The 25,849-nt window shown below is 40.9% G+C and overlaps 1 protein-coding gene across 4 annotated transcripts in view; it reads right to left on the minus strand.

Moving 5' to 3' along the window:
- Positions 1 to 1,275: 1,275 nt before the first annotated feature.
- Positions 1,276 to 25,849, minus strand: part of MTM1 (myotubularin 1) — a 92,423-nt gene continuing 67,849 nt past the window's right edge. For 2 of the 4 annotated variants that reach the window (XM_027533956.1, XM_027533954.1), the window contains 7 exons: positions 21,592 to 21,780; positions 17,243 to 17,428; positions 15,572 to 15,778; positions 14,472 to 14,564; positions 13,752 to 13,865; positions 9,685 to 9,861; positions 1,276 to 2,977 (listed from right to left, as the gene is read on the minus strand). In XM_027533956.1, the coding sequence (XP_027389757.1) occupies positions 2,810 to 2,977; positions 9,685 to 9,861; positions 13,752 to 13,865; positions 14,472 to 14,564; positions 15,572 to 15,778; positions 17,243 to 17,428; positions 21,592 to 21,780 (1,134 nt within the window). In that variant the 3' untranslated portion in view covers positions 1,276 to 2,809. The remainder of the gene's footprint in view (positions 2,978 to 9,684; positions 9,862 to 13,751; positions 13,866 to 14,471; positions 14,565 to 15,571; positions 15,779 to 17,242; positions 17,429 to 21,591; positions 21,781 to 25,849) is intronic. The other 2 variants (XM_027533955.1, XM_027533957.1) reach the window with 2 other exon arrangements.

Below are 25,849 nucleotides of genomic sequence, written 5' to 3' on the forward strand. Positions count from 1 at the left end.
TGAAGGGCTGCCCCAGGAAGAGTTTATTCTATTTCATTCCAGAAGGCAGAGCTAAAGCTATTCAGTGGGAATCCAAGAGGTAGCATTCAGTTTGGTGCCTGCATACATCTGTTTCAATGCTCTGGAACTTTGGGCACGTGGGTGAAGCCCTGCATCCACGGTGCTCTCCTCAGTTGAACAACAGGGACAAGAGAACACTGATGGCCATGAGAGCGCAGTGAGGGTGAAACACAGCTGTGCCTGAAGAAGAACCTGCAGAGTTCTATGAGTAAACCTACTCATAGTTTAAATGAGATACTTACTCTTTTAAGAGTCCTATTCAGATTTTTTAAATGGTAAGTGAACTATTATAACTATTTAGTATTCTTAGCACATGCATACATAAACAATTTCCAGTTGGCAGCATCTGAAGAATTTTCATATTTCTTACCTAAAGAGACTTTGAGTATGACTTATTTCAGTCTCTCAATCTCCCTTAATATTTTCCATCCAGAGTCTACAGTCTCACATCTCTGCAACCCAGCACTTTTGTGAAAGCTATCTTTATGTTAATAAAGACAGCTGTGGTTTGACACAGAGAACAGACTTGTGGTGGCCAAGGGGCAGGGGAGTGGGGGAGAGATGGGATTGGGAGTTTGGGATTTGCAGATGCAAACTGCTATATATAGAAGGGATAAACAACAAGGTCCTATTGTATAGCACAGGAAACTATATTCAATATCCATGATACACCATAATGCAAAAGAATAGGAAAAATATATATGTATAACCGTATCACTTTGCCATACAGCATAAATTAATACAACATTGTAAATCAAGTATACTTAACAAAATAAATTTTAAAAAACACAGGTCATTGTGTTGTGCTGTGCTGTGCTTAGTTGCTCGATTGTGTCCAACTCTTTGCGACCCCGTGGACTATAGCCTGTCAGGCTCCTCTGTCCATGGGGATTCTCCAGGCAAGAATATTGGAGTGGGTTGCCATGCCCTCCTCCAGGGGATCTTCCCAACCCAGGGATCGAACCCAGGTCTCCTGCATTGCAGGCAGATTCTTTACTGTCTGAGCCACCAGGGAAGCCCAAAATAAAGGCACTTGTGGCTTAAAATCTGCATTGTTAATGTACTTAAATTTCCAATATTGTTGGGATTTGGGGAGAGCCCTATACAAGGTTGCTAGTAAGATAAAGAGCATGTGAAGTAGATCTAGGAAAAGCAAATAAGATGGGCAACATGCACATTTAAGACACATACACTGCAAAGTTACAGCCCTGGGAATAAAGTGCAATGTTTAGTTAATGTATTTATTACAGCAGGTCTTTAGTCATTATTGCCATGAAACAGTTGTCATGAAATTTCACAAAATTCTTTCAGCTATTAGTATTAGCTTTTTTTTCTTTTTATGGAGTGACACTTTGTTAATTTATGAAATATTTACAGCGTTTACAAAAAGCAAGAGACTAATAAAATTTCTTATACATACAAAATTTATACATTTATACTACTGCATTTGAGATGTCTTATTTGGTAAACCATTAAGCTATGACATAAAATAATTTACAAAGATATATTTAATCTCTCTTAATTCATTGAAAACAAAACCATATTAGCTATAAATAGACCTTTACAAATCATTGTAAAACACATTAATTGCTTTTTAACTCTAGCCTTAACTTTTACAAATATACTGACTAAATGAATTAGTTCAGATATCAAATAGAACTGCATTTGAAATTGCATTTAATACTACAAAAAAAGAAAAAAACCTGAAAAAGCAAACCGCTGGGTACTTCAAGTAAAAATCTGTAGAACCAGTTTTTATGCACTCCTGGGTGGAAAAGGGTGTCAAACACCATTGAAATTCATAAACACCATACTTTCAAGAATACGCTCAACAAATGTACATCTGCGGCTTTTATTTCAGAGGCTGCTGCTCTAGGGACAGCTCACACATCCAAGATGGTCAACCCGACACTTTGGCAGATAAGCTAGTTTGACTAGAGCAACATTTGCAAAAACATTCACGTAAGCAGCATAATGCATCCAACATCTTCAAACAGTGCTAGAGAAGGGCTTTCCACCACCTGAAAACAGGTCAGAATTCTAGGCAAGCTCATGAAAGAACTTAGGAAACAGAAGTGGAAATGTTAAAAATAATCAAATCATATTTAACTGGGCCCTATCTTTTTTTTTTTAATATAAAAATATGCTTCTCTTGGAAATTAGGGGAAAATACTTCATATTCCAAAATTTCAAAATAATGGAAAACTCATCTACACAGCTATTTCTCAAGTCATCACACATATGATGGTGTGAAATTTGGCAATTATTTAAACACCTTGTTTTTGGATCATGCCTCGGAAGCTGAGCTCAATTTGGTTTTGGCAGGAACACACATCTTTCACATTTAGGTTCACTTTAGATCACCCAAAGCAACTATTATAAGCAGTCTGAGGAAAATCCATCTCATAAACATACATTTTCCCCCTTTAGTTAAAAATGTCATTGTTCCAATGAGGCCCACAAAGTACATATTGTACACATAATATTTCTGAAGAGGTTGAAGAGGTAAATATGATTTAAATATTATCTTTCAAAAACCACTTTTGGAAGGTATCAGGATTTTCCAAAACCCCATCTGGGCTCCTTTCTTCCGATTGCCGTGTAGACACTGTAGTTTTCTTGCAATATGTATTCTAGAAGGCACATATTCAAGAGTTTAAGATTATGTTAGTTCAAGTTCTAAATGGAGGCAAATAGTTTAACCTACTTTGTACAGAGGCCCCGAATGAAAAGTCTGCTTTTTTCTTTATTAGAAGTGAGTCTGCACGTGGGGCATCATTTGTGAAGGGCTAGAAGGTGAGGCCGAGGGATCGGAAAGCTTGGCAGAGTTGGCAAGCTGCAATTCATCAAGGCGCTTGATGTACTCATCACGTAGGGCCAAGAGTTCCATGTAACGCTGCTCCACTGGGTTTGGCTGCTGGACAGAAGGAAAGATGTGAGTGCTTTCTGCCACCAAGACACACCTGTGCCCCCATCTTCTGCAGCTGCTGCTTTCTGAACAAACCCTGTCATTGGGGGGTTAATAGACATCATTTCCTTCACTACTGCACAATTTGCAAATACAGAAAAGCACAAAGATTCATGATAATAAAAAGATAGCCAGCTATCTGCCACCAAGAAATAACTCACACACACAGTTCCACACACATGTGTCGCCATCTTTTTAAAATGCATCTATCCAGGCATAGGTCCGGGCTGCTGTGTCACCTGTCCCCGCTGTGCTCTGAGAGGCAACAACCCTTCTCAGGCTGGGGTGCAGTCTTCCTTCCTGTGCAGACTTGCAACCCTTTTTCTCTGAGTATCCAGTAACAAAATATACCATTCTTCTCTACTTGGTAAAACTGGACCTCAGCGGTTTTCTCTAGTTCTCAATCCACATTTTGATCTGCCACTATGTTTCTGAACTGGATCTCAGTTGAGTTCCATGGAATACATAAACCATGGCTGCTCTATCCATCCCCCACAGGGGGATAGCATCACCACTATTACAGGTGATGCTGGGCCATCTTTGGACGCGTCTCCTCAGGCAAGTATATGAATGTTACCTGAATGAATTGTTCTGGTGGGTGGGGAAGGAACTGCTGAAGAGGACAGTATGATTGGTTCCACTTGACCACATGCAGTCCGACTGTTCTCTGAGGTGGGGAGATGTTCTTACCGTCTCACTAGTGGTGCCTGGCAGTTCCCGGTCACCAGTGCTTGGCAATGTAAGAGAAATAGTTTTTGCCAATTTGATGAGTATAACTTGGTATCTCATGGTAGGTTTAGTTTGTATTGCTGTGCCCTAACACAACTTTTAACATTCTACTGTCCATATTAATGTATAGCAGAGAACACTGGCCCCAACAGGCAGCCTAGTGTGAATCTCCAGTCTACTGAAGTGCCTTTCTTTATGGCTAGTGGCTTCTAGAACTTCCACTGCATTATAGCTCAGTTGGTAAAGAATCCACCACAATATAGGAGACCCCAGTTTGATTCCTGGGTCGGGAAGATCCCCTGGAGAAGGGATAGGCTACCCACTCCAGTATTCTTGGGCTTCCCTGGTGGCTCAGCTGGTAAAGAATCCGCCTGCAACGTGGGAGGCCTGGGTTCAATCCCTGGGTTGAAAAGAGACCCTGGAGAAGGGAAAGGCTACCCACTCCAGTATTCTGGCCTGGAGAATTCCGTGGACTGTATAGTCTGTGGGATTGCAAAGAGTTGGACACGACTGAGTGACTTTCACTTTCAGTTCAAGCTGCGTGCTGAAGCTGCAAGTACCAATGAGGAAGCCATGAAGACACTATGCTGATGAAGAAGGCTACACCCTAGATCTGACTTGTAATGCTCTTTGGGACTTGCATCAGAGAAGATGGCAGGAGCTAGGACTGTATTCATTTCCTGTGGCTGCCAGACTCTAGGGGAGGAGACTTCATTGCCTCTACCAGCTTCTGGCGACTCCAGGCTTCCTTGGCTTGTGGCCACAGCACTGCAATCATTCTGTTTTTACACAGCCTCATCTCGTGTATATGTCTGGCTTTCAAATCTTCTTCTCTTTTCTCTTATGAGGACACTTATCCTCGGATTTAGGGCCTGACTAAATATAGGAGGATCTCATCTTGATATTCTGAACTCAAGCACATCTGTAAAGACCCTTTTTCCAAGTAAGGTCACATTCACAGGTCCCAAGTGGATGTGTGTTTTGGGGGCCCCCATTCAACCCACTACAACCTGCCAAGGCCTGACTGGTGCTCTCCTCAGCGCTCTGCTTACAAAGGGGCAGGGTTTGTAGAAGTCTCCTCCTTCCTCCTAGCCCCATCCTTCCTGTGAGCCCCTGTTCTTTTTACTGTATGGCTCTGTTCGAACAGGAATGTGTGTAGAGTGACTGATGCCCAGTAAGTGCTGTGCACTGCCCCTTAATACCCTTTGCCTGTTTTTCTCTGTATATGCTCCACTGAGAGCTGGACACTGCTCCAGGGGCTCAGGATTCAGCAGTAAATGTGCGTGCTCAGTCATGTCTGACTCTTTGTGACCCCAGGGACTGTATAGCCCACCAGGCTCCTCTCTCCATGGGATTCTCCAGGCAAGAATATTGGAGTGGGTTGCCATGCCCTCCTCCAGGGGATCTTCCTGACCCAGGGATCAAACTCAGGTCTCTTATGTCTCCTGCATTCCCAGGTGGGTTCTTTACCACTAGCGCCACCTAAAAGAGGCCCCAGTGTCCACTTCTGTGGTGTTTCTCTTCCAGCAGGGGGAGACAGACAAACAGCAAAGACAATGATGACCCTGGGAAGCCCATAGGACGTGGTCCATAGGACATGGACGTAGAGGTCCATGGCGGGAGGGACAGGGAGACACCAGGGGTGGGTGACACTCTCAACAGGGTGGTGGGAGTGAGTCACCTTGACAAGGTGACTCTTGGGGGAGGGCTGCAGGGAGGGGAGGGAGGTGGCCAGGCAGATGGCTGAGGGTCTCGAGGCCGAGCAAGGAGCCCAGTGTGGCCAAAGCAGGGTGTGTGAGAAAGAGGCATCAGTGAGGAGGCTGGAAGCCCTGCAAGCTTTCCTGACAGCCTGGGACAAGTGGCGAGAGAGCAGGGAAGGCGAGGATGACTGTGTGGTAAATGGAAGCTCACCTACAGGGACAGGAGTGTTTGCTGGGGATGGGTGTGTGCACGATCTCTAATGTGGTCAGAGTCTCACGTGTACAGACACATATGAACACCTACCACACTGCACACTTTGAACATGTACAGATTATTATGTATCAATTATACCTCAATAAGGCTGGTTTTTAAAGTGGGGGAAAAGGATGACATTCAGGTTTCTGGCCAGGGCATGTAGGATGGAGCTGCCAAGCACTGAGATGCGGAAGCCGGTGGGAGCAGCAGGTTTGGGGAAGAGGACTCCATGTGCACTGGCTCCGTTTGCTGTGCCAGGACCATGGACCACTAAACATTTACCATCGATGCTCCATTCTTCCCCCTCCCCAGCCTCCACATCTCTGGTCTCTGTTTCTAGGTTCTGTTCTGCTTCAGATAAGTCTTAACATGTGGCAGGGCAAGGGTTTCCTCAACACTCTCCTCCAAAATGCTCTTGGTTATTTTTAAAACTTCTCTTTTCCACATGACTACTAGAATCTATTTGTTATTGTACCAGCAAGACAAGAAAAAGAAATGAGAGATAAAACAATCATTTTTGCCAATGATAGACAAGGCTATAGAGTTAGAAAACTATTAGAAATAAAAAGATCATTTGGTCTGGTAGTGGGTACAAAAGATGTCTAGCAGTCATTAGCCTAGAGACAAAGAGAACCAATTTAGGGATATAATAGAAGGAAAGAGTCCATTTGTGACAGCATATCACAGGACAGAACAGCGAGAAATGAAATTCATAGTGAAGTGACTGTAAATCCCACACCTCGACGTGTCCCTCAGGGAATGATGTATGAAGTAAGGAGCATGCCAGGCACAGGCAGTCAGTGGCTACACAGGTATTTTAGGCTTCGAATGATTTTCATATTCATATTCCTTTCTAACTTTTCTATGAGAAATGACTTAAACCCCACCCAGGTAAGCCTGTGAAGATCTGTCCTTGTTGTCATCCTAAGTAAAACAGGATCTGCCTGGGGCAACCCTGGTTCAGAGCCACATGGAGTGCAGACGTCCCCAAAGGACAATATGCAACACACCAGCAGCTGAAGGTCTCACTAAGGGTTTACGGGACTAAATTCTCCATTGGCTTTTGACCTGAGAAACTTCCTCATATTAAATAAAAGTACCAAATTTGCTTCTTCACAGTTTGTCAAATATAAGAATTGGTCTTGCCATCAACTCTCAGTTTTGAGGTTGTAGCAAAGGCCAGTGGATTCTGCTTTTAAAAAAAGCACATTAGCCCTGCCTTCTTCTTGGGGAATAGCTCACTGTGGGGACAGGCTGGATATGTTTCTACATCTTTCAACACCGATAGTTTACCATAGTGCTGTGAATGTCCCTGGCATTCAGCAACTGCCTGTATACCAACTGGGCCACACAACTGAAGAACAATTTCAGTAGTTAAGTATATTCTTTTAGGTTTACATTACAGAATTTGAAAAGTCCTGTGTGATTGGATTGTAATCTATTTCTGTATGAAATAATGTTCTGCATAAGATCTTTTGGGAAATTTGATGCACTTAGTTCACATTTCTCCTCGAGCTTGATCATCAACGTCTGTTCCTGGGCACCCCTGCAGTCTGGGAGCTCCTTGTGGACAGAGACCAGCTCTTCTTAATCTCTGGGTCCCCCCAGTGCCTGATGCATGGTATTTGGCAGATGAAAATGCAAGATGCCGAACAAAATAAAGATGTGTATAGGACCCTTGACATTCAGAAAATCTATATAGGAAGGGTGAGTTATTTTCTTGGAGTAAATCTCACAGATCATAATACAGACCAATCGCTGTCTCAAAATAAAAACCTCAATCAAAGAAATGTTCACTCCTACCTGGCTCAATTCCATTTGGCTCAGTTCTGGGAGAGTAAGGGGGAGAGACACGTCACAGTAAATTCTTCCAGTGATGTTGCTAAAAATCTGACTTGTCACACAATTGTCATTACCTTTGTATGTCATAAGTGAATTGCTCTAAATGCATGGAATTTCAAGAGCTTCTCCAAGTACAGATGGATGAGAAGAAGAGACTACAGAAACTGTACAGAAACTATCAACATTTTCTAATCACCAACAGTTATTTTTTTTTAAGCCATGATAAATACAGAAGAGGTAAAATTTATAGGACAAACAAGGCTCATCTATATAGTATTTTTTAACCAGCAAAGAAACATGTCCCGTGTAACAGTGCTTAGAATCTTGGGAAAATTCCTATTTCCTCTTTATTTGATGTTCCAAATGCTCGAACTACAGCTAAATACACTCCCTCTGTGTACTTCTCAAATCCTAAACTAAACAAGTGAATGTTCTCAAGCCCTGGAATCTGTCACTTTCCAAAAGATCATACACTTCAACCATCATGAAACTGCAAAAGGCTTTCAGGCAAGCAAGCAGAGACCTTGAAACAAGAGGGCCAGATTAAACGTGCATCTCCCTGGTGGGAAGAGGGTACACACACTGGCGTGTAGCCAGCTGCCTGAGTGGAATAAACAATCCAGAGTCAGACTGAGCACCAGGCCCTTCTATTGCCTGACTATGTGTAGTGGAATTAAAGCTGACACTTACGTAAGACTGGCCTGGGAGAACAGGTATTCAACCATCCTAACCACAGGAAAGTGTGCAAACCTTTAGAAAGAGTGATCGCAAATACTTAATATTTACAATGCTTAGAACAAATCGCTCAATGGATGTACTGCTGAGCCCTCACAAATAGGCTGGATTTTCCTTCTGATCTTGGATGCAGTAGTGGGAGAAAGCCTGACTGTGCCTTTAATAAAATGTGGAGTCTTTTGCTTCAAAAATCACCGTTTCCATGTTTGACTGATAAATGGCCAATTGACTGTACTATCCTTTGACAGATCGATTATCTTTATTTTAGAAGTAAAGACTTTCGGTAAAAAGCACTCTGATATTAGTTGACAAGTAACATACATGTGAATAGATAACAGAAAATGTTTCTTTTCCTTGAAGGATCATCTCAGTCTAGTTTCTGGAAAGAACCTTCTTATGACGTGTAACAACTTTTAGTCATTAAAGGAAATACTTGACTATGAAAACTCAGAAATTTTCCAGAGATTTAAATTAGTTTACATCTTATGGCATAGATGAACTTATATGCAAAGCAGAAATAGAGACACAGACGTAGAGAACAAACTTACGGATACCAAGGTGGGGGACAGGGGTGGAATGGATTGTGAGATTGGGACCGACACATATATACTACTACGTACAAAATAGATAACTAATGAGAACTGACTGTATAGCACAGGGAACTCTACTCAATGCTCTGTGGTGACCTGAATGGGAAGGAAATTCAAAAAATAGGGGATATATGTATACATACGGGCTTCCTGGTAGCTCAGGTGGTAAAGAATCCGCCTGCAATGCAGGAGACCCCAGTTTGATTCCTGAGTCAGGAAGATCCCCTGGAGAAGGGACAGGCTACCCACTCCGGTATTCTTGGTCTTCCCTGGTGGCTCAGACAGTAAAGAAGCTGACTGCAATGTGGGAGACCTGGGTTTGATCCCTGGGTCGGGAAGATCCCCTGGAGGAGGGCATGGCAACCCACTCTAGTATTCTTGCCTAGAGAATCCCCGTGGACAGAGGAGCCTGGTGGACTGCAGTCCATGGGGTTGCAAAGAGTCACACATGACTGAGCTTCTAAGCACAGCACATGTATACACATAGCTGAATCACTTTGCTGTACAGAGAAACTAACACAACATTGTAAAGCAACTATACTCCAATAAAAAATTAGCTTAGATCTTAGTTTTAAAAAACTGCATTACTCATATTGGCAGGAAAATATTAGTTCAACAGCAATCAAAATAAATGGTTTAGGCATTAAAAACAGTTTTTAACTGAAGTTGGGATTAAAAGCAAGTGTCATTTTTTACTCTCTTTTTCCTTTCATAATATTTTTAAATAACTGCTACATAACATTATCAAAGTCCCAAGCTAGTACTCATTTGACATCACTATATTCACAATGCTACTTCACTTACTTGTTGCTTGATTCTGGGGTTCCATCTAATATAGTAATTCACCCAAAGTTCCAAGTGACGCATACTGGCAACTGGATATAACACTCGATTGATTTCCTTAGTGTAGAAGGGATTTTTGAATTTGTCTTTATTACTATTGATCAGTGACCATAAAGAAACGGTTCTTTCTGTAACTTTCTAGAGGAAAGAGAAAGTGGAAAGCCTAAGTAAAAACACACCCCAGTACACAAACCATTTTTCAGGCTGCGGTGATACAGCTGAGCGTCAATTTGAATCACACATGTACATTATCCCCATAATAGCTCAAAAAGCCTCCTGTGCCTGGAGTGCTGAGCACCACTTCCCGATATTTGCATACATAATGGCTTGAGAGCCTCTGTTTCTGCTGGAAGAGAGAGGGGCAGGATGCTGTAACATTAAATGCAATTCACTGACCTAAGAAAACTATTCCTGGCTGGGAAAACATTCACGAACAGATGGGCACCATGCTCTTTTGAATTCAGCAGCAAGGAAAAATTATCACAAGATCTCACTGACTTTTTCCATTTTTGTGTTTGTTCAAACTACAAAATCTTAACCTGGGTCTACTTGACAGTTTGCATCTAGATAGTTAGGTTAATGAAACACCCAGAGGTTTAATGCATCATACCAATATCCAGATATTTGAAACACCTAGATACCCAACTTCAGTGAAGCTTCATTTTTTCCGTCTGGTGCCCATCATTTCATACAGATGTTCATATCTTCACTGATTTTCAATTATAGGTTTTTTTTTTTTTTTTTTTTTTTTTTTACCAGTTCTGACCATAAATAGAGGAAAATCAAAACTTGGGAAATAAAAAGGCAAGTATTAAAATTATTGAAGGCAGAACTGGAAACTCTTTGTGGTGATGAGAGGTTCAAAAGGGAAGGGACATATATTCACCTATGGCTGATTCATGTTGATATTTGACAGAGAACAACAAAATTCTGTAAAGCAATTACCCTTCAATTTAAAAATATGTAATTTTTTTTAAAAATCAAGAAGAAAGGACCAATAAGATAAAAGTGGAAGCTGAAAAGAATAGCTTGAAATAAGTGACTGAAGAAATCCCTTGAACATACAGATTTTTTTAATGTGAATAGTAATAACAGCAGCATAATTTTGCCTTCTTGGGATCCACCTAAAACTTCTTTGGACCCTTTTGGATGCCACAATCTACACTGCTGCTGCTGCTGCTAAGTCGCTTCAGTCGTGTCCGACTCTGTGCGACCACATAGACAGCAGCCCACCAGGCTCCCCCGTCCCTGGGATTCTCCAGGCAAGAACACTGGAGTGGGTTGCCATTTCCTTCTCCAATGCATGAAAGTGAAAAGGGAAAGTGAAGTCACTCAGTCGAGTCCAACTCTTAGCAACCCCATGGACTGCAGCCTACCAGGCTCCTCCGTCCATGGGATTTTCCAGGCAAGAGTAAAGGAAGGAGTGGGGTGCCATTGCTTTCTCCACCACAATCTATACTGCCTTGTCTTTATTTGCATGCTTGTTTTTATTTTTATACGTACACACAGTTGACTTAAAGTCAAACAGCTAAACAAGGTTTGTTATGGGAAAAGCAGTCTCTCACCTTTCTCCCCCAAACAACTGTGTTTGACTTTTTAAATGTATCTGGTTATTTGGTACTTACCTCCACATCTTGGAGAAACACTATCCTCTTGCTATTTTTTGACTACACATTTATAGGCATTAACTCTTGACACTGTCACAGGGAGAATGGCTCCCACCCCACGCTGCTGTGCTCGCACCCTCTGCCCTGCCTGGGAATCCCCAATATATAGCGTAGCTTTGATGAGATCCATGTTTAGGGTTTAGATTGCTATGACTCAGCAAATGCTGAGGTCCTTCTTCTTGGGCTAGTCGCTTTCTCCAGAGATGATTCTTTCTGTTTTTTTTAAAAGTTCAGTGTAGTTCATATACCATAAAATTCATCATTTTAGTCTACAATGGTAGACTTTTAGTACTAAAATGCTTTTAGTACTTTCTCCATGGTGTGCAACCACCACCTCTGTCAAGTGCTAAGACATTTTCATCATCCCCAAAGGAAGGCCCATACACACTAAGAAGGAACTCCCCATGCTCCCCTCCCTCAGCCCCCTGTCAACCACTAGTCTGCTTTCTGTTTCTATGGACTTGATTTTCTAGACATTTCAGATAAATGTAATCATATTGTATGTGCCTTTTTATGTCTGACTCCTTTCAGTAAGCATATTTTCAAGGGTCATGCATTTGTGATGTGGGTGAGAACTCCATTCCTTCTGATGGCTGGATAATATTCCATTGAATGGAGAGACCACATTTAGTTTGTCTGTTCATCAGCTGACGGATGATGGGGTTGTTGAGGCCTTTTAGCTATTATGAGTAGGGCTGTCCTGCATTAAGTTTTTGCCTTACCCCTGTTTTCCTCCCTCTTGGGTACATACCCGGGAGTAGAAATGCTGGCTCCCATGATATTTTACACCCACACCAGCAACATCCAAGGGTTCCCTTCTCTCTCCTTCCCTGCCAACAGAGAAGGCTCCTACCTGAAAGATAAGGACCTGCTGCCAGGATGTAAGGAGTCAGCAGGGGACATGGGCGGAGGCCCTCACAGGCCAGCTGTTCCATTCACTCAATCCCTGATGACACTCAGGTCTCCAGCCTGGAGACCTACTCTCACTCTTTCTCGAGAAGAAACCTCTGTCCTCAAGTCTAGAGATGGGTGGGGGTGATCCAGGAAAGCTGCCTGCTTATTCTAAACACACCTTCAGGGTATCTTATCCCTCCCCCTTTGCCCCAGAAGCCCTGAGTCATCTGGGGTTCCTGCGATGCAAAGTGGACTGGTTCTTGCCTTCCCTACTGCTCGTATGAGATTCTCAAGTGAAGTTATTTTCCACTTATCTACTATCTTTCCAGCTTCCAAGTTTGTTGCTGTGTCTCCTTTCTTATTTCCCCCTGTTCTTATGAGTTAATGCCTTTTAAAAATTTTCCCTTACTGACATTTTTATGGTGTTTTGGGAGGGTGACCTTGCATGCCTTTAATAGCCATGCTTACTCCAATAGCCAAGATATGTAAGCAACCTAAGTGTCTATCAACAGGTGAATGGGCAAATAAGATGTGCCATGTATATACAATGGACTACTACTCAGACATAAAGAATGAAGTGCTGCCAATTGCAGCAACATGGCTGAACCTGGAGGGGATGATTATGTTTAGTGAAATAAGTCAGAGAAAGAGAAATACTGTATGTTTTCACTTATATGAAGAATCTATAATATAAGTAAAGAAATGTAGAACACAGAAACAGACTCACCAATGTAGAGAACATACTAGTGATTACTAGCAGGGAGAGGGAAGGTGGGAGGGGCAGTATAGGGGTGGGGGAGTAACAGGTACAAACTATTAGGTATAAACTAAATAAGCTACTAGGATATACAGCATTGGGAAATATAACCATTATTTCATAATAACTTTAATGTGCTGAAGCTGAAATACCAATACTTCAGCGACCTGATGCAAAGAACTGACTCATTTGAAAAGACCCTGATGCTCGGAAAGACTGAAGGCGGGAGGAGAAGGGGACAACTGAGAATGAGATGGTTGGATGGCATCACCAACTCAATGGACATGAGTTTGAGTAAGCTCTGGGAGTTGGTGATAGACAGGGAAGCCTGGCGTGCTGCAGTCCATGGGGTCTCAAAGAGTCAGATACGACTGAGTGACTGAACTGAACTGAACTTTAAATGGAGTATAATCTATAAAACTATTGAATTGCTGTGTTATATACTGAAACTTACATAGTATTGTAAATCATCTATACCCCAACAAAAAAAATCAATCTTACTCTCTGAGGGAAAAGTCAACGTCTTACCCACGAAGGCCACACCACAAACTCAATAACCTCTGGTTGAAGTGAAAACGCCCAAGTGTGGGGTACAAAATGAGACACTCTGCATTCACCACAAGCCAAGCTATCAAATTCTTCGTATTTCATGGCAGACTAGACATATTTTGGTGACCCTTTAACCAAAAAGATGAGCATTTTTCACTCACCTGTTTCTCGCGAGCAGATTCACAGTTGTATAAGAACGTACCAAAGCGGCAGCTATACAGATGATCCAAAATTGTTATCAAAAACCGTTCATTGAATTCGAAAGCTGTAGGGAACTAGACAGAAACAAATGGGTAAGGAACACATGAAAACCTGAGGCTTATCTCATAGAGCTCAGAAGAAGTGCATAATTGTTCCGGGGGGACAGCTGAGGCTGAGGTCTGCAGCGCCCTACGGCTCATCTGTTGGTGCTCTGCCCAGGGCTGGAGAGCATAAATGAGCATCAAGTAAAGGAATAAAGAGTCAAAAAGGGAAAACAAGCCCATTTTCTGGGGTTCTCCTGAGTGTACAGGATATTTGAGGTGATTTATTTACAGCAGTCTAAGGGAGCAGACATGCCCATACACAAACACCAGTGTAGGATAAATTGGAAATGATGACTGGTGGTGTCAATTGCACTGCTCTTCCATTAGCAGAGAGAGTATAGTTAAATATTAAATTTTAAAAACTTTATTATGAAAAATTCCAGTCAATATAAATAGTAGTGAGGATTAAAAAGTGAACCCCATGTACCCATCACCTGGTGTCCAGAATTATTTGCACATGGCCAAACTTGTTATATCTCTAACTCTACCCTGTGTTACTCTGACACAAATCCCAGATATTGTATCAAGATATTTAAAGATGAGGTGAAATGTATTTTCATCCAATATATCTCTTACCTGCTTTGACATCTGCCATACACAATCAATAAATTGGAGAAAAATAGGAGATCGGTCAGCGTCGGCGTGGTTTTTATCACCATGACCTATTCTCTGAAAGGAATTGATGATTTGTTTTAAAACTGAGAAAGGTATAACCCACAAAATGGGACAGTCACAACTCAGTAATCTGCCTTCCAAACACCAAGTTTCTCAGAGAGTGAATAGTATTTTTCCCCATGGCAATAAAGAAAATAATGTAAGGTTTCAAAACAATGGAAATTAAGCAGATAAACTTCTAAAAATATCAATGCAAATTGAGAAAGCATCATGATCCCATGTGAGCATTACAACTATTTTATCCAATCAGAATTTTGTGCAGCTGCAGGTAGACTGGAGCAGATCACCCTGCAAACTGTTACCAGTTGCTATGGGACCAATCTGAAAATTTCAAATCTTGAAACCATATCCAAAAGGGTGTGATTATTATAATTAAAAAATTCTTTTTAAAAAAGTTTTTTTCTCAAAAATAAGTCAAAAACTTGACCATTAACAATGATTCTTTCTACTTGACAATGCTGTTCACAGTACTTATGAAATTTAGATGCAGGCTACAAGGCTACACAGCAGTGTTTCTAAAATGGTTTATGGGTTCACTTCAGGAGAACCATCCGTGGAACTTGTTCAAAGTGCTTATTCAAAGGGTGTCTGGAAACCAGACCTGCAAACAGACATTTTAATAGGTTCTCTTGGTCTTCAAAATATCTATCAGAAAACAGCAAAAGCCTCAACAAAAAGTCTAGCATATCTACAAATATTTGGCTCTAGTAGTTATAATATTAGTTGAGAAAGGAGTATCTTCCCTCTTTTGTACAGTTTGAACTGAAACACTTTCCATATCACTTTCAAGTTAAACTGTAAATGGCACAGATGGATGAACATGTCTCCTGAAAAGACTGGCTAAACCCAAGGCGCCACACATTTTCAAACCCGCAGAGTGTTTTTTTGTAATACTACTCAGATTTTCTTTTTAAAAGGAAATCAGTGGTTTCACAAACTAGTTTTTTTTAATCCCAGGTGGTAATGACCAGATAATTTAAAAATTAGTTTTGTTTACTTACAGATGCGAATTTATGTCCAAAACTGATCCATTCTTTTTGGACCAATATTTCAAAGCCCTCGATGCTCCGGTAGAAGCTGTCCAACATGAGCATGGCCAGGGATGTCAGCTGGGCCGTCCTGTCCCAACCATCACTGCAGTGCACCACCACCGAGCTCTTCCCCGAAGAAACCCTGTCTGCGACCTGGATGGCTCCTGTCAAAACAAGCTGGCAAAGAAAAACATGCGAGTAAATGGCCAGCTGGAAGGGACTGCTTAAATTTGAACTTAAAGCCTTTAGTAAAAAGTCCTGCTTTAAAATACTCTTAACGTCTAGAACAGGAAATGTTCTGAAAATGGAAGGCCAGGAACTACAAGGTTTATTGCTTTTCCTCTGCAGAAACTGCTTTCAAAGACAAAGTGAAAGTGAAAAGTGTTAGTCACTCAGTCGTGTCCAACTCTTTGTGACCCCATGGCCTGTAGCCCGCCAGGCTGCTCTGTCCATGAATTCTCCAGGCAAGACTACTGGAATGGGTTGCCAGTCCCTTCTCCAGGGGATATTCCTGACCCTGGGATCGAACCCACGTCTCCCACACTACAGGCATATTCTTTACCACCAGGGAAACTGAGGTAAGTAGGTATTAAAAAACAAGACAAACAGACACAAAGCCAAACTACATGTCAAACCTTCTTTCACATATGTGATTATATGAGTTCACTAGGGCTATCATAATAGTGTCACACAGACTGGGGGCTTAAACGACAGAAATGTATCATCTCTTAGGTCTGGAGGCTAGAAGTCCGAGATTAAGGTGTGGGCAGGGTCATGCTCCCTCTGAAGGCTCTAGGGAAGGACCTGTTCCAGGCCTGTCTCGAAGCTTCTGGTAGTTCCTGCCTTCTGGTAGGATAATTTCAATCTTCAGATGGTATCTTTCTGAGCATGTCTCTGTGTCCGAATCTCCCCTTTTCATAAGGACACCAGCCTTATTGAATTAAGGGTCCACACTACCCCAGTATGAACCTGTCATAACCAATCACATCTACAATGACCCTCTTTCCAAAAAAGGTCACACCCTGAGGTACTGAGGGTCAGGGTATCAGCATATAAACTTTGGGAGAACACAAACACATATATAAGCTCCCCAACCAGGGATCAAACCTGCACCCTCTGTAGGGAGGCACAGACCCCCTAACCACTGGACCACAAGGGAAGTCCCTTGTTAGTTTACAGAAATAAATTGCAGTTTCTAAAGTTGTTAGTTTCCTCACATAGTTTCATGTACTTTTAAAAGAATGGAAGTTTCTGATGCTTCTATCAAGACGAAGGATTGACTATAATAAAAACATGAAACTCATTCTTTAAATTAAGTCCATTGAGATTAGTTTCAATAAAAACAATTGCTCCAGATTCTTGTAGGTCGTATGCAGTAATGGTTACATAAACCTGGGGGAAAGGCTCAACTACTCGCTATTGATGAGTTGGAAAGTGATATCTCCACAAACTCTCAAGAATATCTTTACTTTAGGTAAGCAAATTGTAAAGAAACACAAACTGTCGGCCCTATACAACAAATATTGTTTCTCTCACTGTTCAATTTTTTTTCAATTTAAGGAATTAAAACAATTTCCTGTTTCACTGAACAATTATTTTCTTTTTATATACAGACATCTTTTTTTCAAAATATATACTTGCCTTGATATGTTCCAGCCAATGAGTAGATTCCAAACTGGACAACCAATGAGATTCTTCCACATTAGGATAAACAATGTCTTTGACTTTTTTCAAAGATTCCCGCATAACATGAATGTTATGAATGTCTAAGAAGAAAAGTTCGGCGTTATGATACACATCATCACTTTCATATCCTCCTCCTGTTGCCTAAGAAACAAGATACACAAAACAGTAAGTTGGGTTTTCTATTTCTTCCATTACTTACACAAATATTTCAAAGGTTATTAGTCATCCAAATCTTAACCTAAAACCTTGTAACTTTGATTTAATAATTGATGTGACTCGACTTCCTATCTGACACTAGACCTCAACAATATTAGTCACACTCTGAGCTGGAAAAAAATGATGGGGAGCTGGCAATTTCTTGGGAATCTGTATTTGCAAGAAAAAAAATCATTTTCAAAATGTTCTCTAATTACTAGCTCTTCTTCTGGATCTGGAAAGGCAAGAGCTGGTCCTGAATGGTTCTCATCTTCTATCTGATTTTAACAGTACTCCGAGGGCAGGCTCACATGGGACACGATGAGCTAGAGGAAAAAGATAGGCTTTGGAGACAGACCCAGGTCGATAGCTCAGCTTCAGCCCCTCTTTGCTGTGCAACCTGTGGCAAAACACTTAACCTCTCTGAGCCTCAATGTTGTCTCTTGAAGAACAGGAGATAATACTACTGAGGTCTCCTAAGATTAAAAGGAGCTGAGCTCTATAACAGCTAACACCAGCCACCATTTAATGAGCCTCTCTGACATCCCAGATATGGTGATTCTTGCTTTACATCATTGTATCTAATTCTTATAACAATGCTACAAGACAGGTATTACTATCTCCATTTTGCAAATGAGAACAGATGCTATTTAACTACCCCAAAGTCAGAGGTAAGCAGAATTTAAGTCATCTGATTTCAAAGCCTGAATCTTTTCTAGTGCCCTGTGACTGTCCATGTGCTATGCAAAAACACCAGGGACAGTGCTGCACATGGTTGGCCCTCGAAGGACAAAAGGTTTCAAGAGGAGTGAGATGGCCGCCACCTGCCGTGGTGCCTGCCAGCATCAACCTGCCAGGGTGGGCATCACTTCCCCTTCACAGGGTGGTGAAGATGCCTGTTTTCCACGAAGACAAAAAGAAATGCTATGGTTTTGTTTAGGAACTGGGCTGATTTCTGCTTAATGTTTGAAAATGCCATGGAACACATGGCCCCTGGCCTTTTAAGAAAAGGTTAAATCATTCAGGAACCTGTGAAGAAAGCAAGCAGAAATGGAAGGATGCTAATTAACATCATAAAAACATATGAATATGTAAACTCACAAGTAAAGGTAAGTAAACAGTCAAAGCCAAGGACAGACAAACCACATGCCTGCCACTGCCACAGAAAACCTCTTCTCTTTTTATTTACAACAATTGTAGCTCGGGACAGAAGGGCCAATACATCCTACAGTTTTTTTTCCCAGGGTTAGTCACAGAGAAGGTTTCCTACAGTAGAAGTAAGGCTACCACTTGAACTTCAAACCTGGAGACCTATGTACAAGCCAGAGGCCTCGATCTCCACAGACTCCAGGTTAGAAATTGTTTTTTATTTAAACAGTAGTGTGTTTTTAAAGCTTGGTACAAATAGCATCAGTAGTAGACAACAAATATTCACTTTGTTGTTTTTAAATAGCTATCAGCTAACGAATATACACCCACATGGGTCACATTTCAAGGAATAACACCTTGCAGCTACAATCGGAGGTCACAACAGGAGTGTGCCTGTTCCACTGTGAACTAGCTCTGCAAGCCTCTCACACAAAGACACACATCACCCTCCCATGGACACGTGACATGTGGTTTGTAAACAGTTACTGATTTTTCAAAGACATTCCGAATGCTGGAGTTTCTTTTTTAAATAACTGAAGATGATACACAGAAAAAGTAATAATTCATTGCCAAAGTTCCTGCCAAACAGACATTAATACAGCCCCACTTTAATTCATCACAGGGTGCTGGATCTTGTCTGTCTCTGGGTTTTGTTTGTTTGTTTAATTTAAAATGCTTGTTACATCTGGGGTTGTAAATTTCTAAATATCCGTAAGGGCAAAATAATTAGATTCAAAGAGAAGTCAGAAGGGTAAAAATCTATTAGTCAAGCACAGAGTGAGTTACCAAAAGTTCAAAATCTCCAACTCGGATTAGTTTTGAAGTTTTCTTTTCAGTTCTCTTCAACAAAAAAGAACAACCCAAGTTACCTAGTACAATATACAGACTGTTGCCATGGATAGATGGCTAGGAAGACACAGCTGAGAGAGGAGGGGACCCTGAATGTGGTTTTTAAAGAATGATACACAGATTTTTCAAGCCTAGGTTTTTTTTTTCCCATAATACTTTCCTTCCTTTCATTCCTAAACAGACTAGACACACAGGCAAATTTCCTGAGTCTTAAAAAGGCATTCAATAATTCTACTGCTACAAAAATGAGCTTTAGAGTTAATATGATAAAGGTATTCATTTTATGCATTTTATATACCTTAAAATATCCTTTCTAAATACCTCATTTTAATGTTATATCATATCTGTTTCAGGCTAAATGTATACATGGAAATACTTCATTTTATGCATGTATTCAACTCTGAATTATACATGAAGGATAGCAGAAATATAAAAGTAAGGATAATACAACAAGATATTTATATGTGGGCTGAATTTACTAAACATTTTCTTCTTATTCCTAATCTATTGATTGATTTCACTTCATGATTGCTTTATAGATAATTTCAAAATCATTTTCATTATCTAAACCCAAATCAACTGCAGTAACAAATAGCTGGTCCAAAAATACACAAGGGGCAGGGGGCTCCCCAGGAGTAAAGGTGTCAGGTGCATGATCTGTGAGCGAATAATTGTAAATGGAGCTCCACACACATGCCCATGTAGAGAGACATTACAGGGTCTGTTTAGGAAACTACCACATCTAGGTGAGCTGCTTCAGGACTTGTTTTGCTTTCAGGCTCTTGCCTTGTGCTTTCAATAATGCAAGATGCCAGGTAAATGACTTCGGGATAAGTAAAATATCCAAGATGATGAAATGTAAGCCTACATCTGACCAGCAGCAATAAATCTCAAAGCTGGGATGGGGCAGGCCCACTGTGAACATGTATAAGTGACAACTGGAAATGAGAAAAGGAAAAAAATAAAACCAAAGTTGAAACTGAATGTCAAAGGTATTTCTGAGTCTGGGACCATATCGTGCAGGGGCAAACAGCCTTCGCAGCAGCTGCTGAGGGGCCCCTGCAAGCAACACTGCCTTATCACTTTACCTAGGTGTACTCAGCATACTCTGCTTAAGAAGGCCAAGGAAACCCTGGAGAAATAATTCTCTGAAGACACTGACACCAGGGCTTCCCAGGTGGCACTAGTGGTAAAGAACCCGCCTGCCAATGCAGGAGACATAAAAGACTCGGGTTCCATCCCTGGGTTAGGAAGATCCCCTGGAGGAGGGCACAGCAACCCCCTTCAGTAATCTCACCTGGAGAATCCCATGGACAGAGGAGCCTGGCAGACTAGAGTCCATACAGTCACAAAGAGTCGGACACGACTGAAGTGACTTGGCACGCATGCACAAATAACTGTAAAATTCATATACATGGAGCTCCTCATTTCTTGGATTATTTCATATAACTGAGAACACACATTTCTGAGTTTAGAGACAAGACTGCTTAGATAAAGATACAAATTTAGGATTTTAACAATTACAGCTTCTCACAATCCCCACAGATGCCTCCCTAGTGTATACACTGAGAATGACATAGTGTTGACATTGAGGATGACCATCAATAGCCTAAAGGGCTCCAAAGAGATTCTAACACACGCCTGAGATCTTGGCCAAAACCCAAGTTCATTACAGCTCTAGACTTGCCTAGTTTATCAAAAGTTGACTTTCATTTGAATTTTTTTTTAGGATTTTTCTTTATGTGTACCATTTTTAAGGTCTTTTTTGAATTTGTTACAGTATTGTTTCTATTTTATGTTTTGGTTTTTGGCCATGAGGCATATGAGATCCCAGGTCCCCGACTAGGGATTAAACCCACACCCTCTGCATTGGAAGGCGAAGTCTCAACCACTGGGCCACCAGGGCAGCCCCCTTCATTTGATTTTAAGGAAATCAAATTTTCAGATATGTTTTATGATTAAAACTACTTTCTACCTTAGTGAACTCATTTCCTGATCTAAGCAAAGTTTAATGAATTTAAATCCACATGTTGACCAGTCATGACAACAACATTCATGTGAAACACTGCACTCTGTATATAAGGTAGAACCATGTCACGAAATACACTCACCTTGTTGGCCACTGCATTGACATTGGGCCTTGCATCATAGATCGTGAGTTTGTTAACTTGTCTGTTTGTCTCCCTGATGACGTCGAGATATCTCTCATCCTCTTTATTTCGTTTACCACTCATACCAACAAGAGGCTGACTGCAACGCACAATGACGGTCTTGTTTTCAGGATGGATCCATGACAGCACCTACAGTTGGTTCAGAAATTTTAAACTATCAAGAAAACAACTAAATCTCAATTAAAACCATAAGAAAAGAGAGCCCTAACAATCATGATGAAGTGAAACTGATTTTGCCAAAATAGGATGTTTGTTCACCTCTGATTTCCCTGTGTGCCCAGAAACACATGTTTAACCGTTAGGACGATTCAGAGCCAATAAGAACAACTAATTGCTTGACTAGTCTTTTCTCAATTTGCACCACATCTAAAAATGTTAAATGCTAACCTAAAAATAGTTACATCACTTGAAATAGAAAGCTTCAGACATTTTATTTTCGTCTTGAAGCTTGCACCAGATTTGTCATCACCCAGAAACAGCTTCAGTAAAAGGTGAGAGATAAAGGAAACCAGCCCTGGTCCTGTCTCTATAATCTCAACTCATGCCTGCAAGTCATTTTCCCGATAGTCTCAATTGTAGAATCTAACACAGAAAACCCAAAGGAAGCAAACAGAACCTCAGGACAGCCATAGAGCTGCCAGGGTCTCCATAACAAAGCTTGGACATCTGCCTCCTGGGAGAGCTCTTCAAGCTTTTTCTCAGAATCAACCTTCTCTAATTTCACACACAAGCCCAGCACACTTTGCTACCTGGTCGCTCAGCTCATAGCACCTAAGAAACAAGACTGTAAAAGGAAGCTAACAATGTAACATAGCCAAAACTACAGTACTGTCCACTTTCAATGACTGAATAGTTTGGCAGGTGAACTCTATCTCAATAAAGCTGTTAAAAGAAAAAAAAAACACACAGAGGAGCTGGGAGGTAAGCATGGTGGGTGACAGCATGAGCTCTGGGACAGGCACACCTCTTGCGGTGGTTCTGACCTGGGTACTGAGCTCACGGCCTCTTGTCACTTCCTTTCCCTCTTTCATAAAATATGGAGCCACGTGATGGTGTGGCACTGTTGGGAGGACAAATGGAGAACACATAAATCCAGCACAGAGTATAAAAACCCATGAAAATCAGGCACAAGAACCGCAGAAGTGTTCGAGCTCACTTAATACAAAGCCAAGTACGCTGTCATCTTCGAAGTCATCTCCCCACTCTGGCAAATTACAGGCATTGATGTCCATAAAAATTGCAGTGTATAATAATATAACAGGTTAGTGAGAAGAGATTATATGGTAATATGAATGAATACTCATTCAACTGAGTCTCTGCACCTGCCAGGGCCCAGTCAAAATACCACTGTGGCCTTGACTAAGAGTCCAAAGGCTCAGGACTGCGAGCCTGGGTACAAGCTCCATTTTCTAATCTACAGTGTGGAGGTGAGACGTGCCCACCCACCTGCCATGGCTTGGCCTCCAAGAGAGAAAAGATGTGAGATCACTTTTATGTATCTATATATTTTTAATTTAATTTTTTCAGGTTTACTGAGATACACTTGACCTACAACAATAGGTAAATTTAAGGTGTACAATATGTTGATTTGATACAAGATCACTTTTTTTTTTCTGGCCACACTAGGTGGCTTGTGAGATCCTAGTTCTTCAACCAGGGATCAAACCTGGGCCCTCAGCAGTGGAAATGCAGAGTCCTAACCACTGGACCACCAGGCAATTCCCCAAATGAGATCACTTTTAAAAGAGCAAATTGCTGTATATACAATACATTTATTGTTTGATAAAGACCCTCATTCCCCAGTGCTCTCTGCTCTGCTTCCCCACTTCTCTCTGCTTGGGAGATTTAAGACTGGAATCAACAGGCCATGTTAAGAAATGCTATTCTTATGAGTTGTTTCACCTCTTACTTGCTTCTTCTTCTTTTCTACCTTTATAAAAAGGATGCTTGCTATATAGCCAGACCAGGTACAAATAATATAAACTTTACAACATCAACTACCATGAGTGCTTTAAAAGTATATGGTATTATATTAGGTTATTCTTATTGAAGTTAATATGTAGAAGCCATAAATAATTAACAATGTACACAAAGATTTAGCCAACAAAACACTGTTTATAATAGCAAAAGGTTAGAAAGAAGCTAAATGTCTCACAATAGAAAACTGAATGACTCCATATACTGGCACATGAGCAGAGAGTCAACAGTGTGGAAGGTTCTTTCCAAGATAAACGCTAGGTAGAAAAAGCAGATTGAGACACAAACCACAGAGTAATTTCATTTTTTTCAAATAAAAATATGTATGCATAGAAGAAAGTCTGGAATAACATATATCAAAATGTTAAGTGTGGTCCTCACTAGATGGCAGTCTCCTTGATCTTTAACAGTATTTTTTTAAATGTCTAAAATAAATAAATATGTTATTATATGTTAAAGAATTCAGTAACATTAAAACCAACCTGTTGGAGAACAAAGGAATATGTACCCATTTAATGGGAACATTAATGCATGTGGGTTATTTTATTATTCAGTGATATTTTAACACTATACATCTTATTTATGGATAACATAATAAGACTGCTTTCTCATCAATTCTTTTTGTATGTTTATGAGTTTTTTTTAAAGAACTGAATATCAAATATTAATGATTTATTATTAAAAAGGAAATACGTTTCCTGGGTTACATTCAAGAGTCTGGTGGTTAGGAGTTGTATCAGAAAGAGTACATCATCAATTATTAGATATTATTAAGCATTGTAATCTATAGAGAGGGGATGGACAGTTTAGCCTTAAGTTTTTTTAGGAAAAAAAAATGCAAATCGGTGCCCATTACAAGGTAAGGAGGATCAATAAAATAGCTAAGTAAAAAGCTAAGCATTCTATTTGCTCTACAGTGGGTTTCCATTCACTCAGAACTGTGGGAAATGCTGGATAAACATGGCAGCCTGAGCACAGTGGACTTGGCTCAGTTCTTTCACTTCCTCTCCTGCCCTTAATCGCATGAAATTCACACACATGTACATGTGCACTCACATGCACTTTTGACACAGTAGATGTTCAATAAATACTCATTGAATGAAGGAGTGAACAAAATGAACCCACATTATCCTAATCCTTTCTCCTGTGGGCAAGGCATGTCTTAGCAACACAGCTGGCCAGGAGAGGGGTGGAGTCTGTGGCTACAGCACAGAAAAGTATGTTTCAGCAGAGCAGAAGAGGAGCGCACTGGTAACTCTGCTTCATTAGCACAGCATTCTAGCAAAATGAGCTAAAGACCATACTTCCAAGTATAATATATACCTCATGAAGATATGAACAGACACTTGCCCTTAGCGAACCAAGTGCATTTTAATTACAATTCATATTATGCTGCTGCTGCTGCTAAGTCGGTTCCGTCGTGTCCGACTCTGTGCAACCCCATAGACGGCAGCCCACCAGGCTCCCCTGTCCCTGGGATTCTCCAGGCAAGAACACTGGAGTGGGTTGTCATTTCCTTCTCCAATGCATGAAAGTAAAAAGTGAAAGTGAAGTCACTCAGTCGTGTCCGACTCTTAGAGACCCCATGGACTGCAGCCCACCAGGCTCCTCCATCCATGGGATTTTCCAGGCAAGAGTACTGGAGTGGGATGCCATTGCCTTCTCTGCATATTATGTTGATACTACATAAAAGTTTCACACAAATATTCTTTTAAGGAAAAAAATGTCTAGACTTGGAAGTCAAAGGTGACATAACATTAAAGTTTAATTTCCTCAACCTCTGTTTTTCAAAGTCAAAAACAATGTACTTATTATGAGATGCCCTGAAAACTAACAGGGGAAAAATTCTCTAAATTTTTAGTCAATATGATTTATAGACACTTTAGTCAATAAGATTTATAGTGCAACTCATCCATAAATATTTAAGAACCGAAACACTACTTTATGAACTAGGTCCAGTGATACTGTAATATACTGTTTGGGATAATCCGCACTTGTCTTAAGATTGCTAATGGTTTGAATGCAGCTTACAAACGTGATGCAGATAGACAAATCCTAATAAAGGTGCTAAGTAAAAGCCTGTAATTACAGGCTCCATAACATAGGGTATTTCTAGTGTTGTTTCTAACGTGTCAACTGACACTGACCAAGAGCCTCACATCTGTTAATCACTGTGCTACAAATAGAGAAGCCACAGAGACCCTGTCCTCCCTTCTTCCTT

This window comes from Bos indicus x Bos taurus, chromosome X, assembly GCF_003369695.1.
Source record: "Bos indicus x Bos taurus breed Angus x Brahman F1 hybrid chromosome X, Bos_hybrid_MaternalHap_v2.0, whole genome shotgun sequence".
Classification (NCBI taxonomy): domain Eukaryota; kingdom Metazoa; phylum Chordata; class Mammalia; order Artiodactyla; family Bovidae; genus Bos; species Bos indicus x Bos taurus.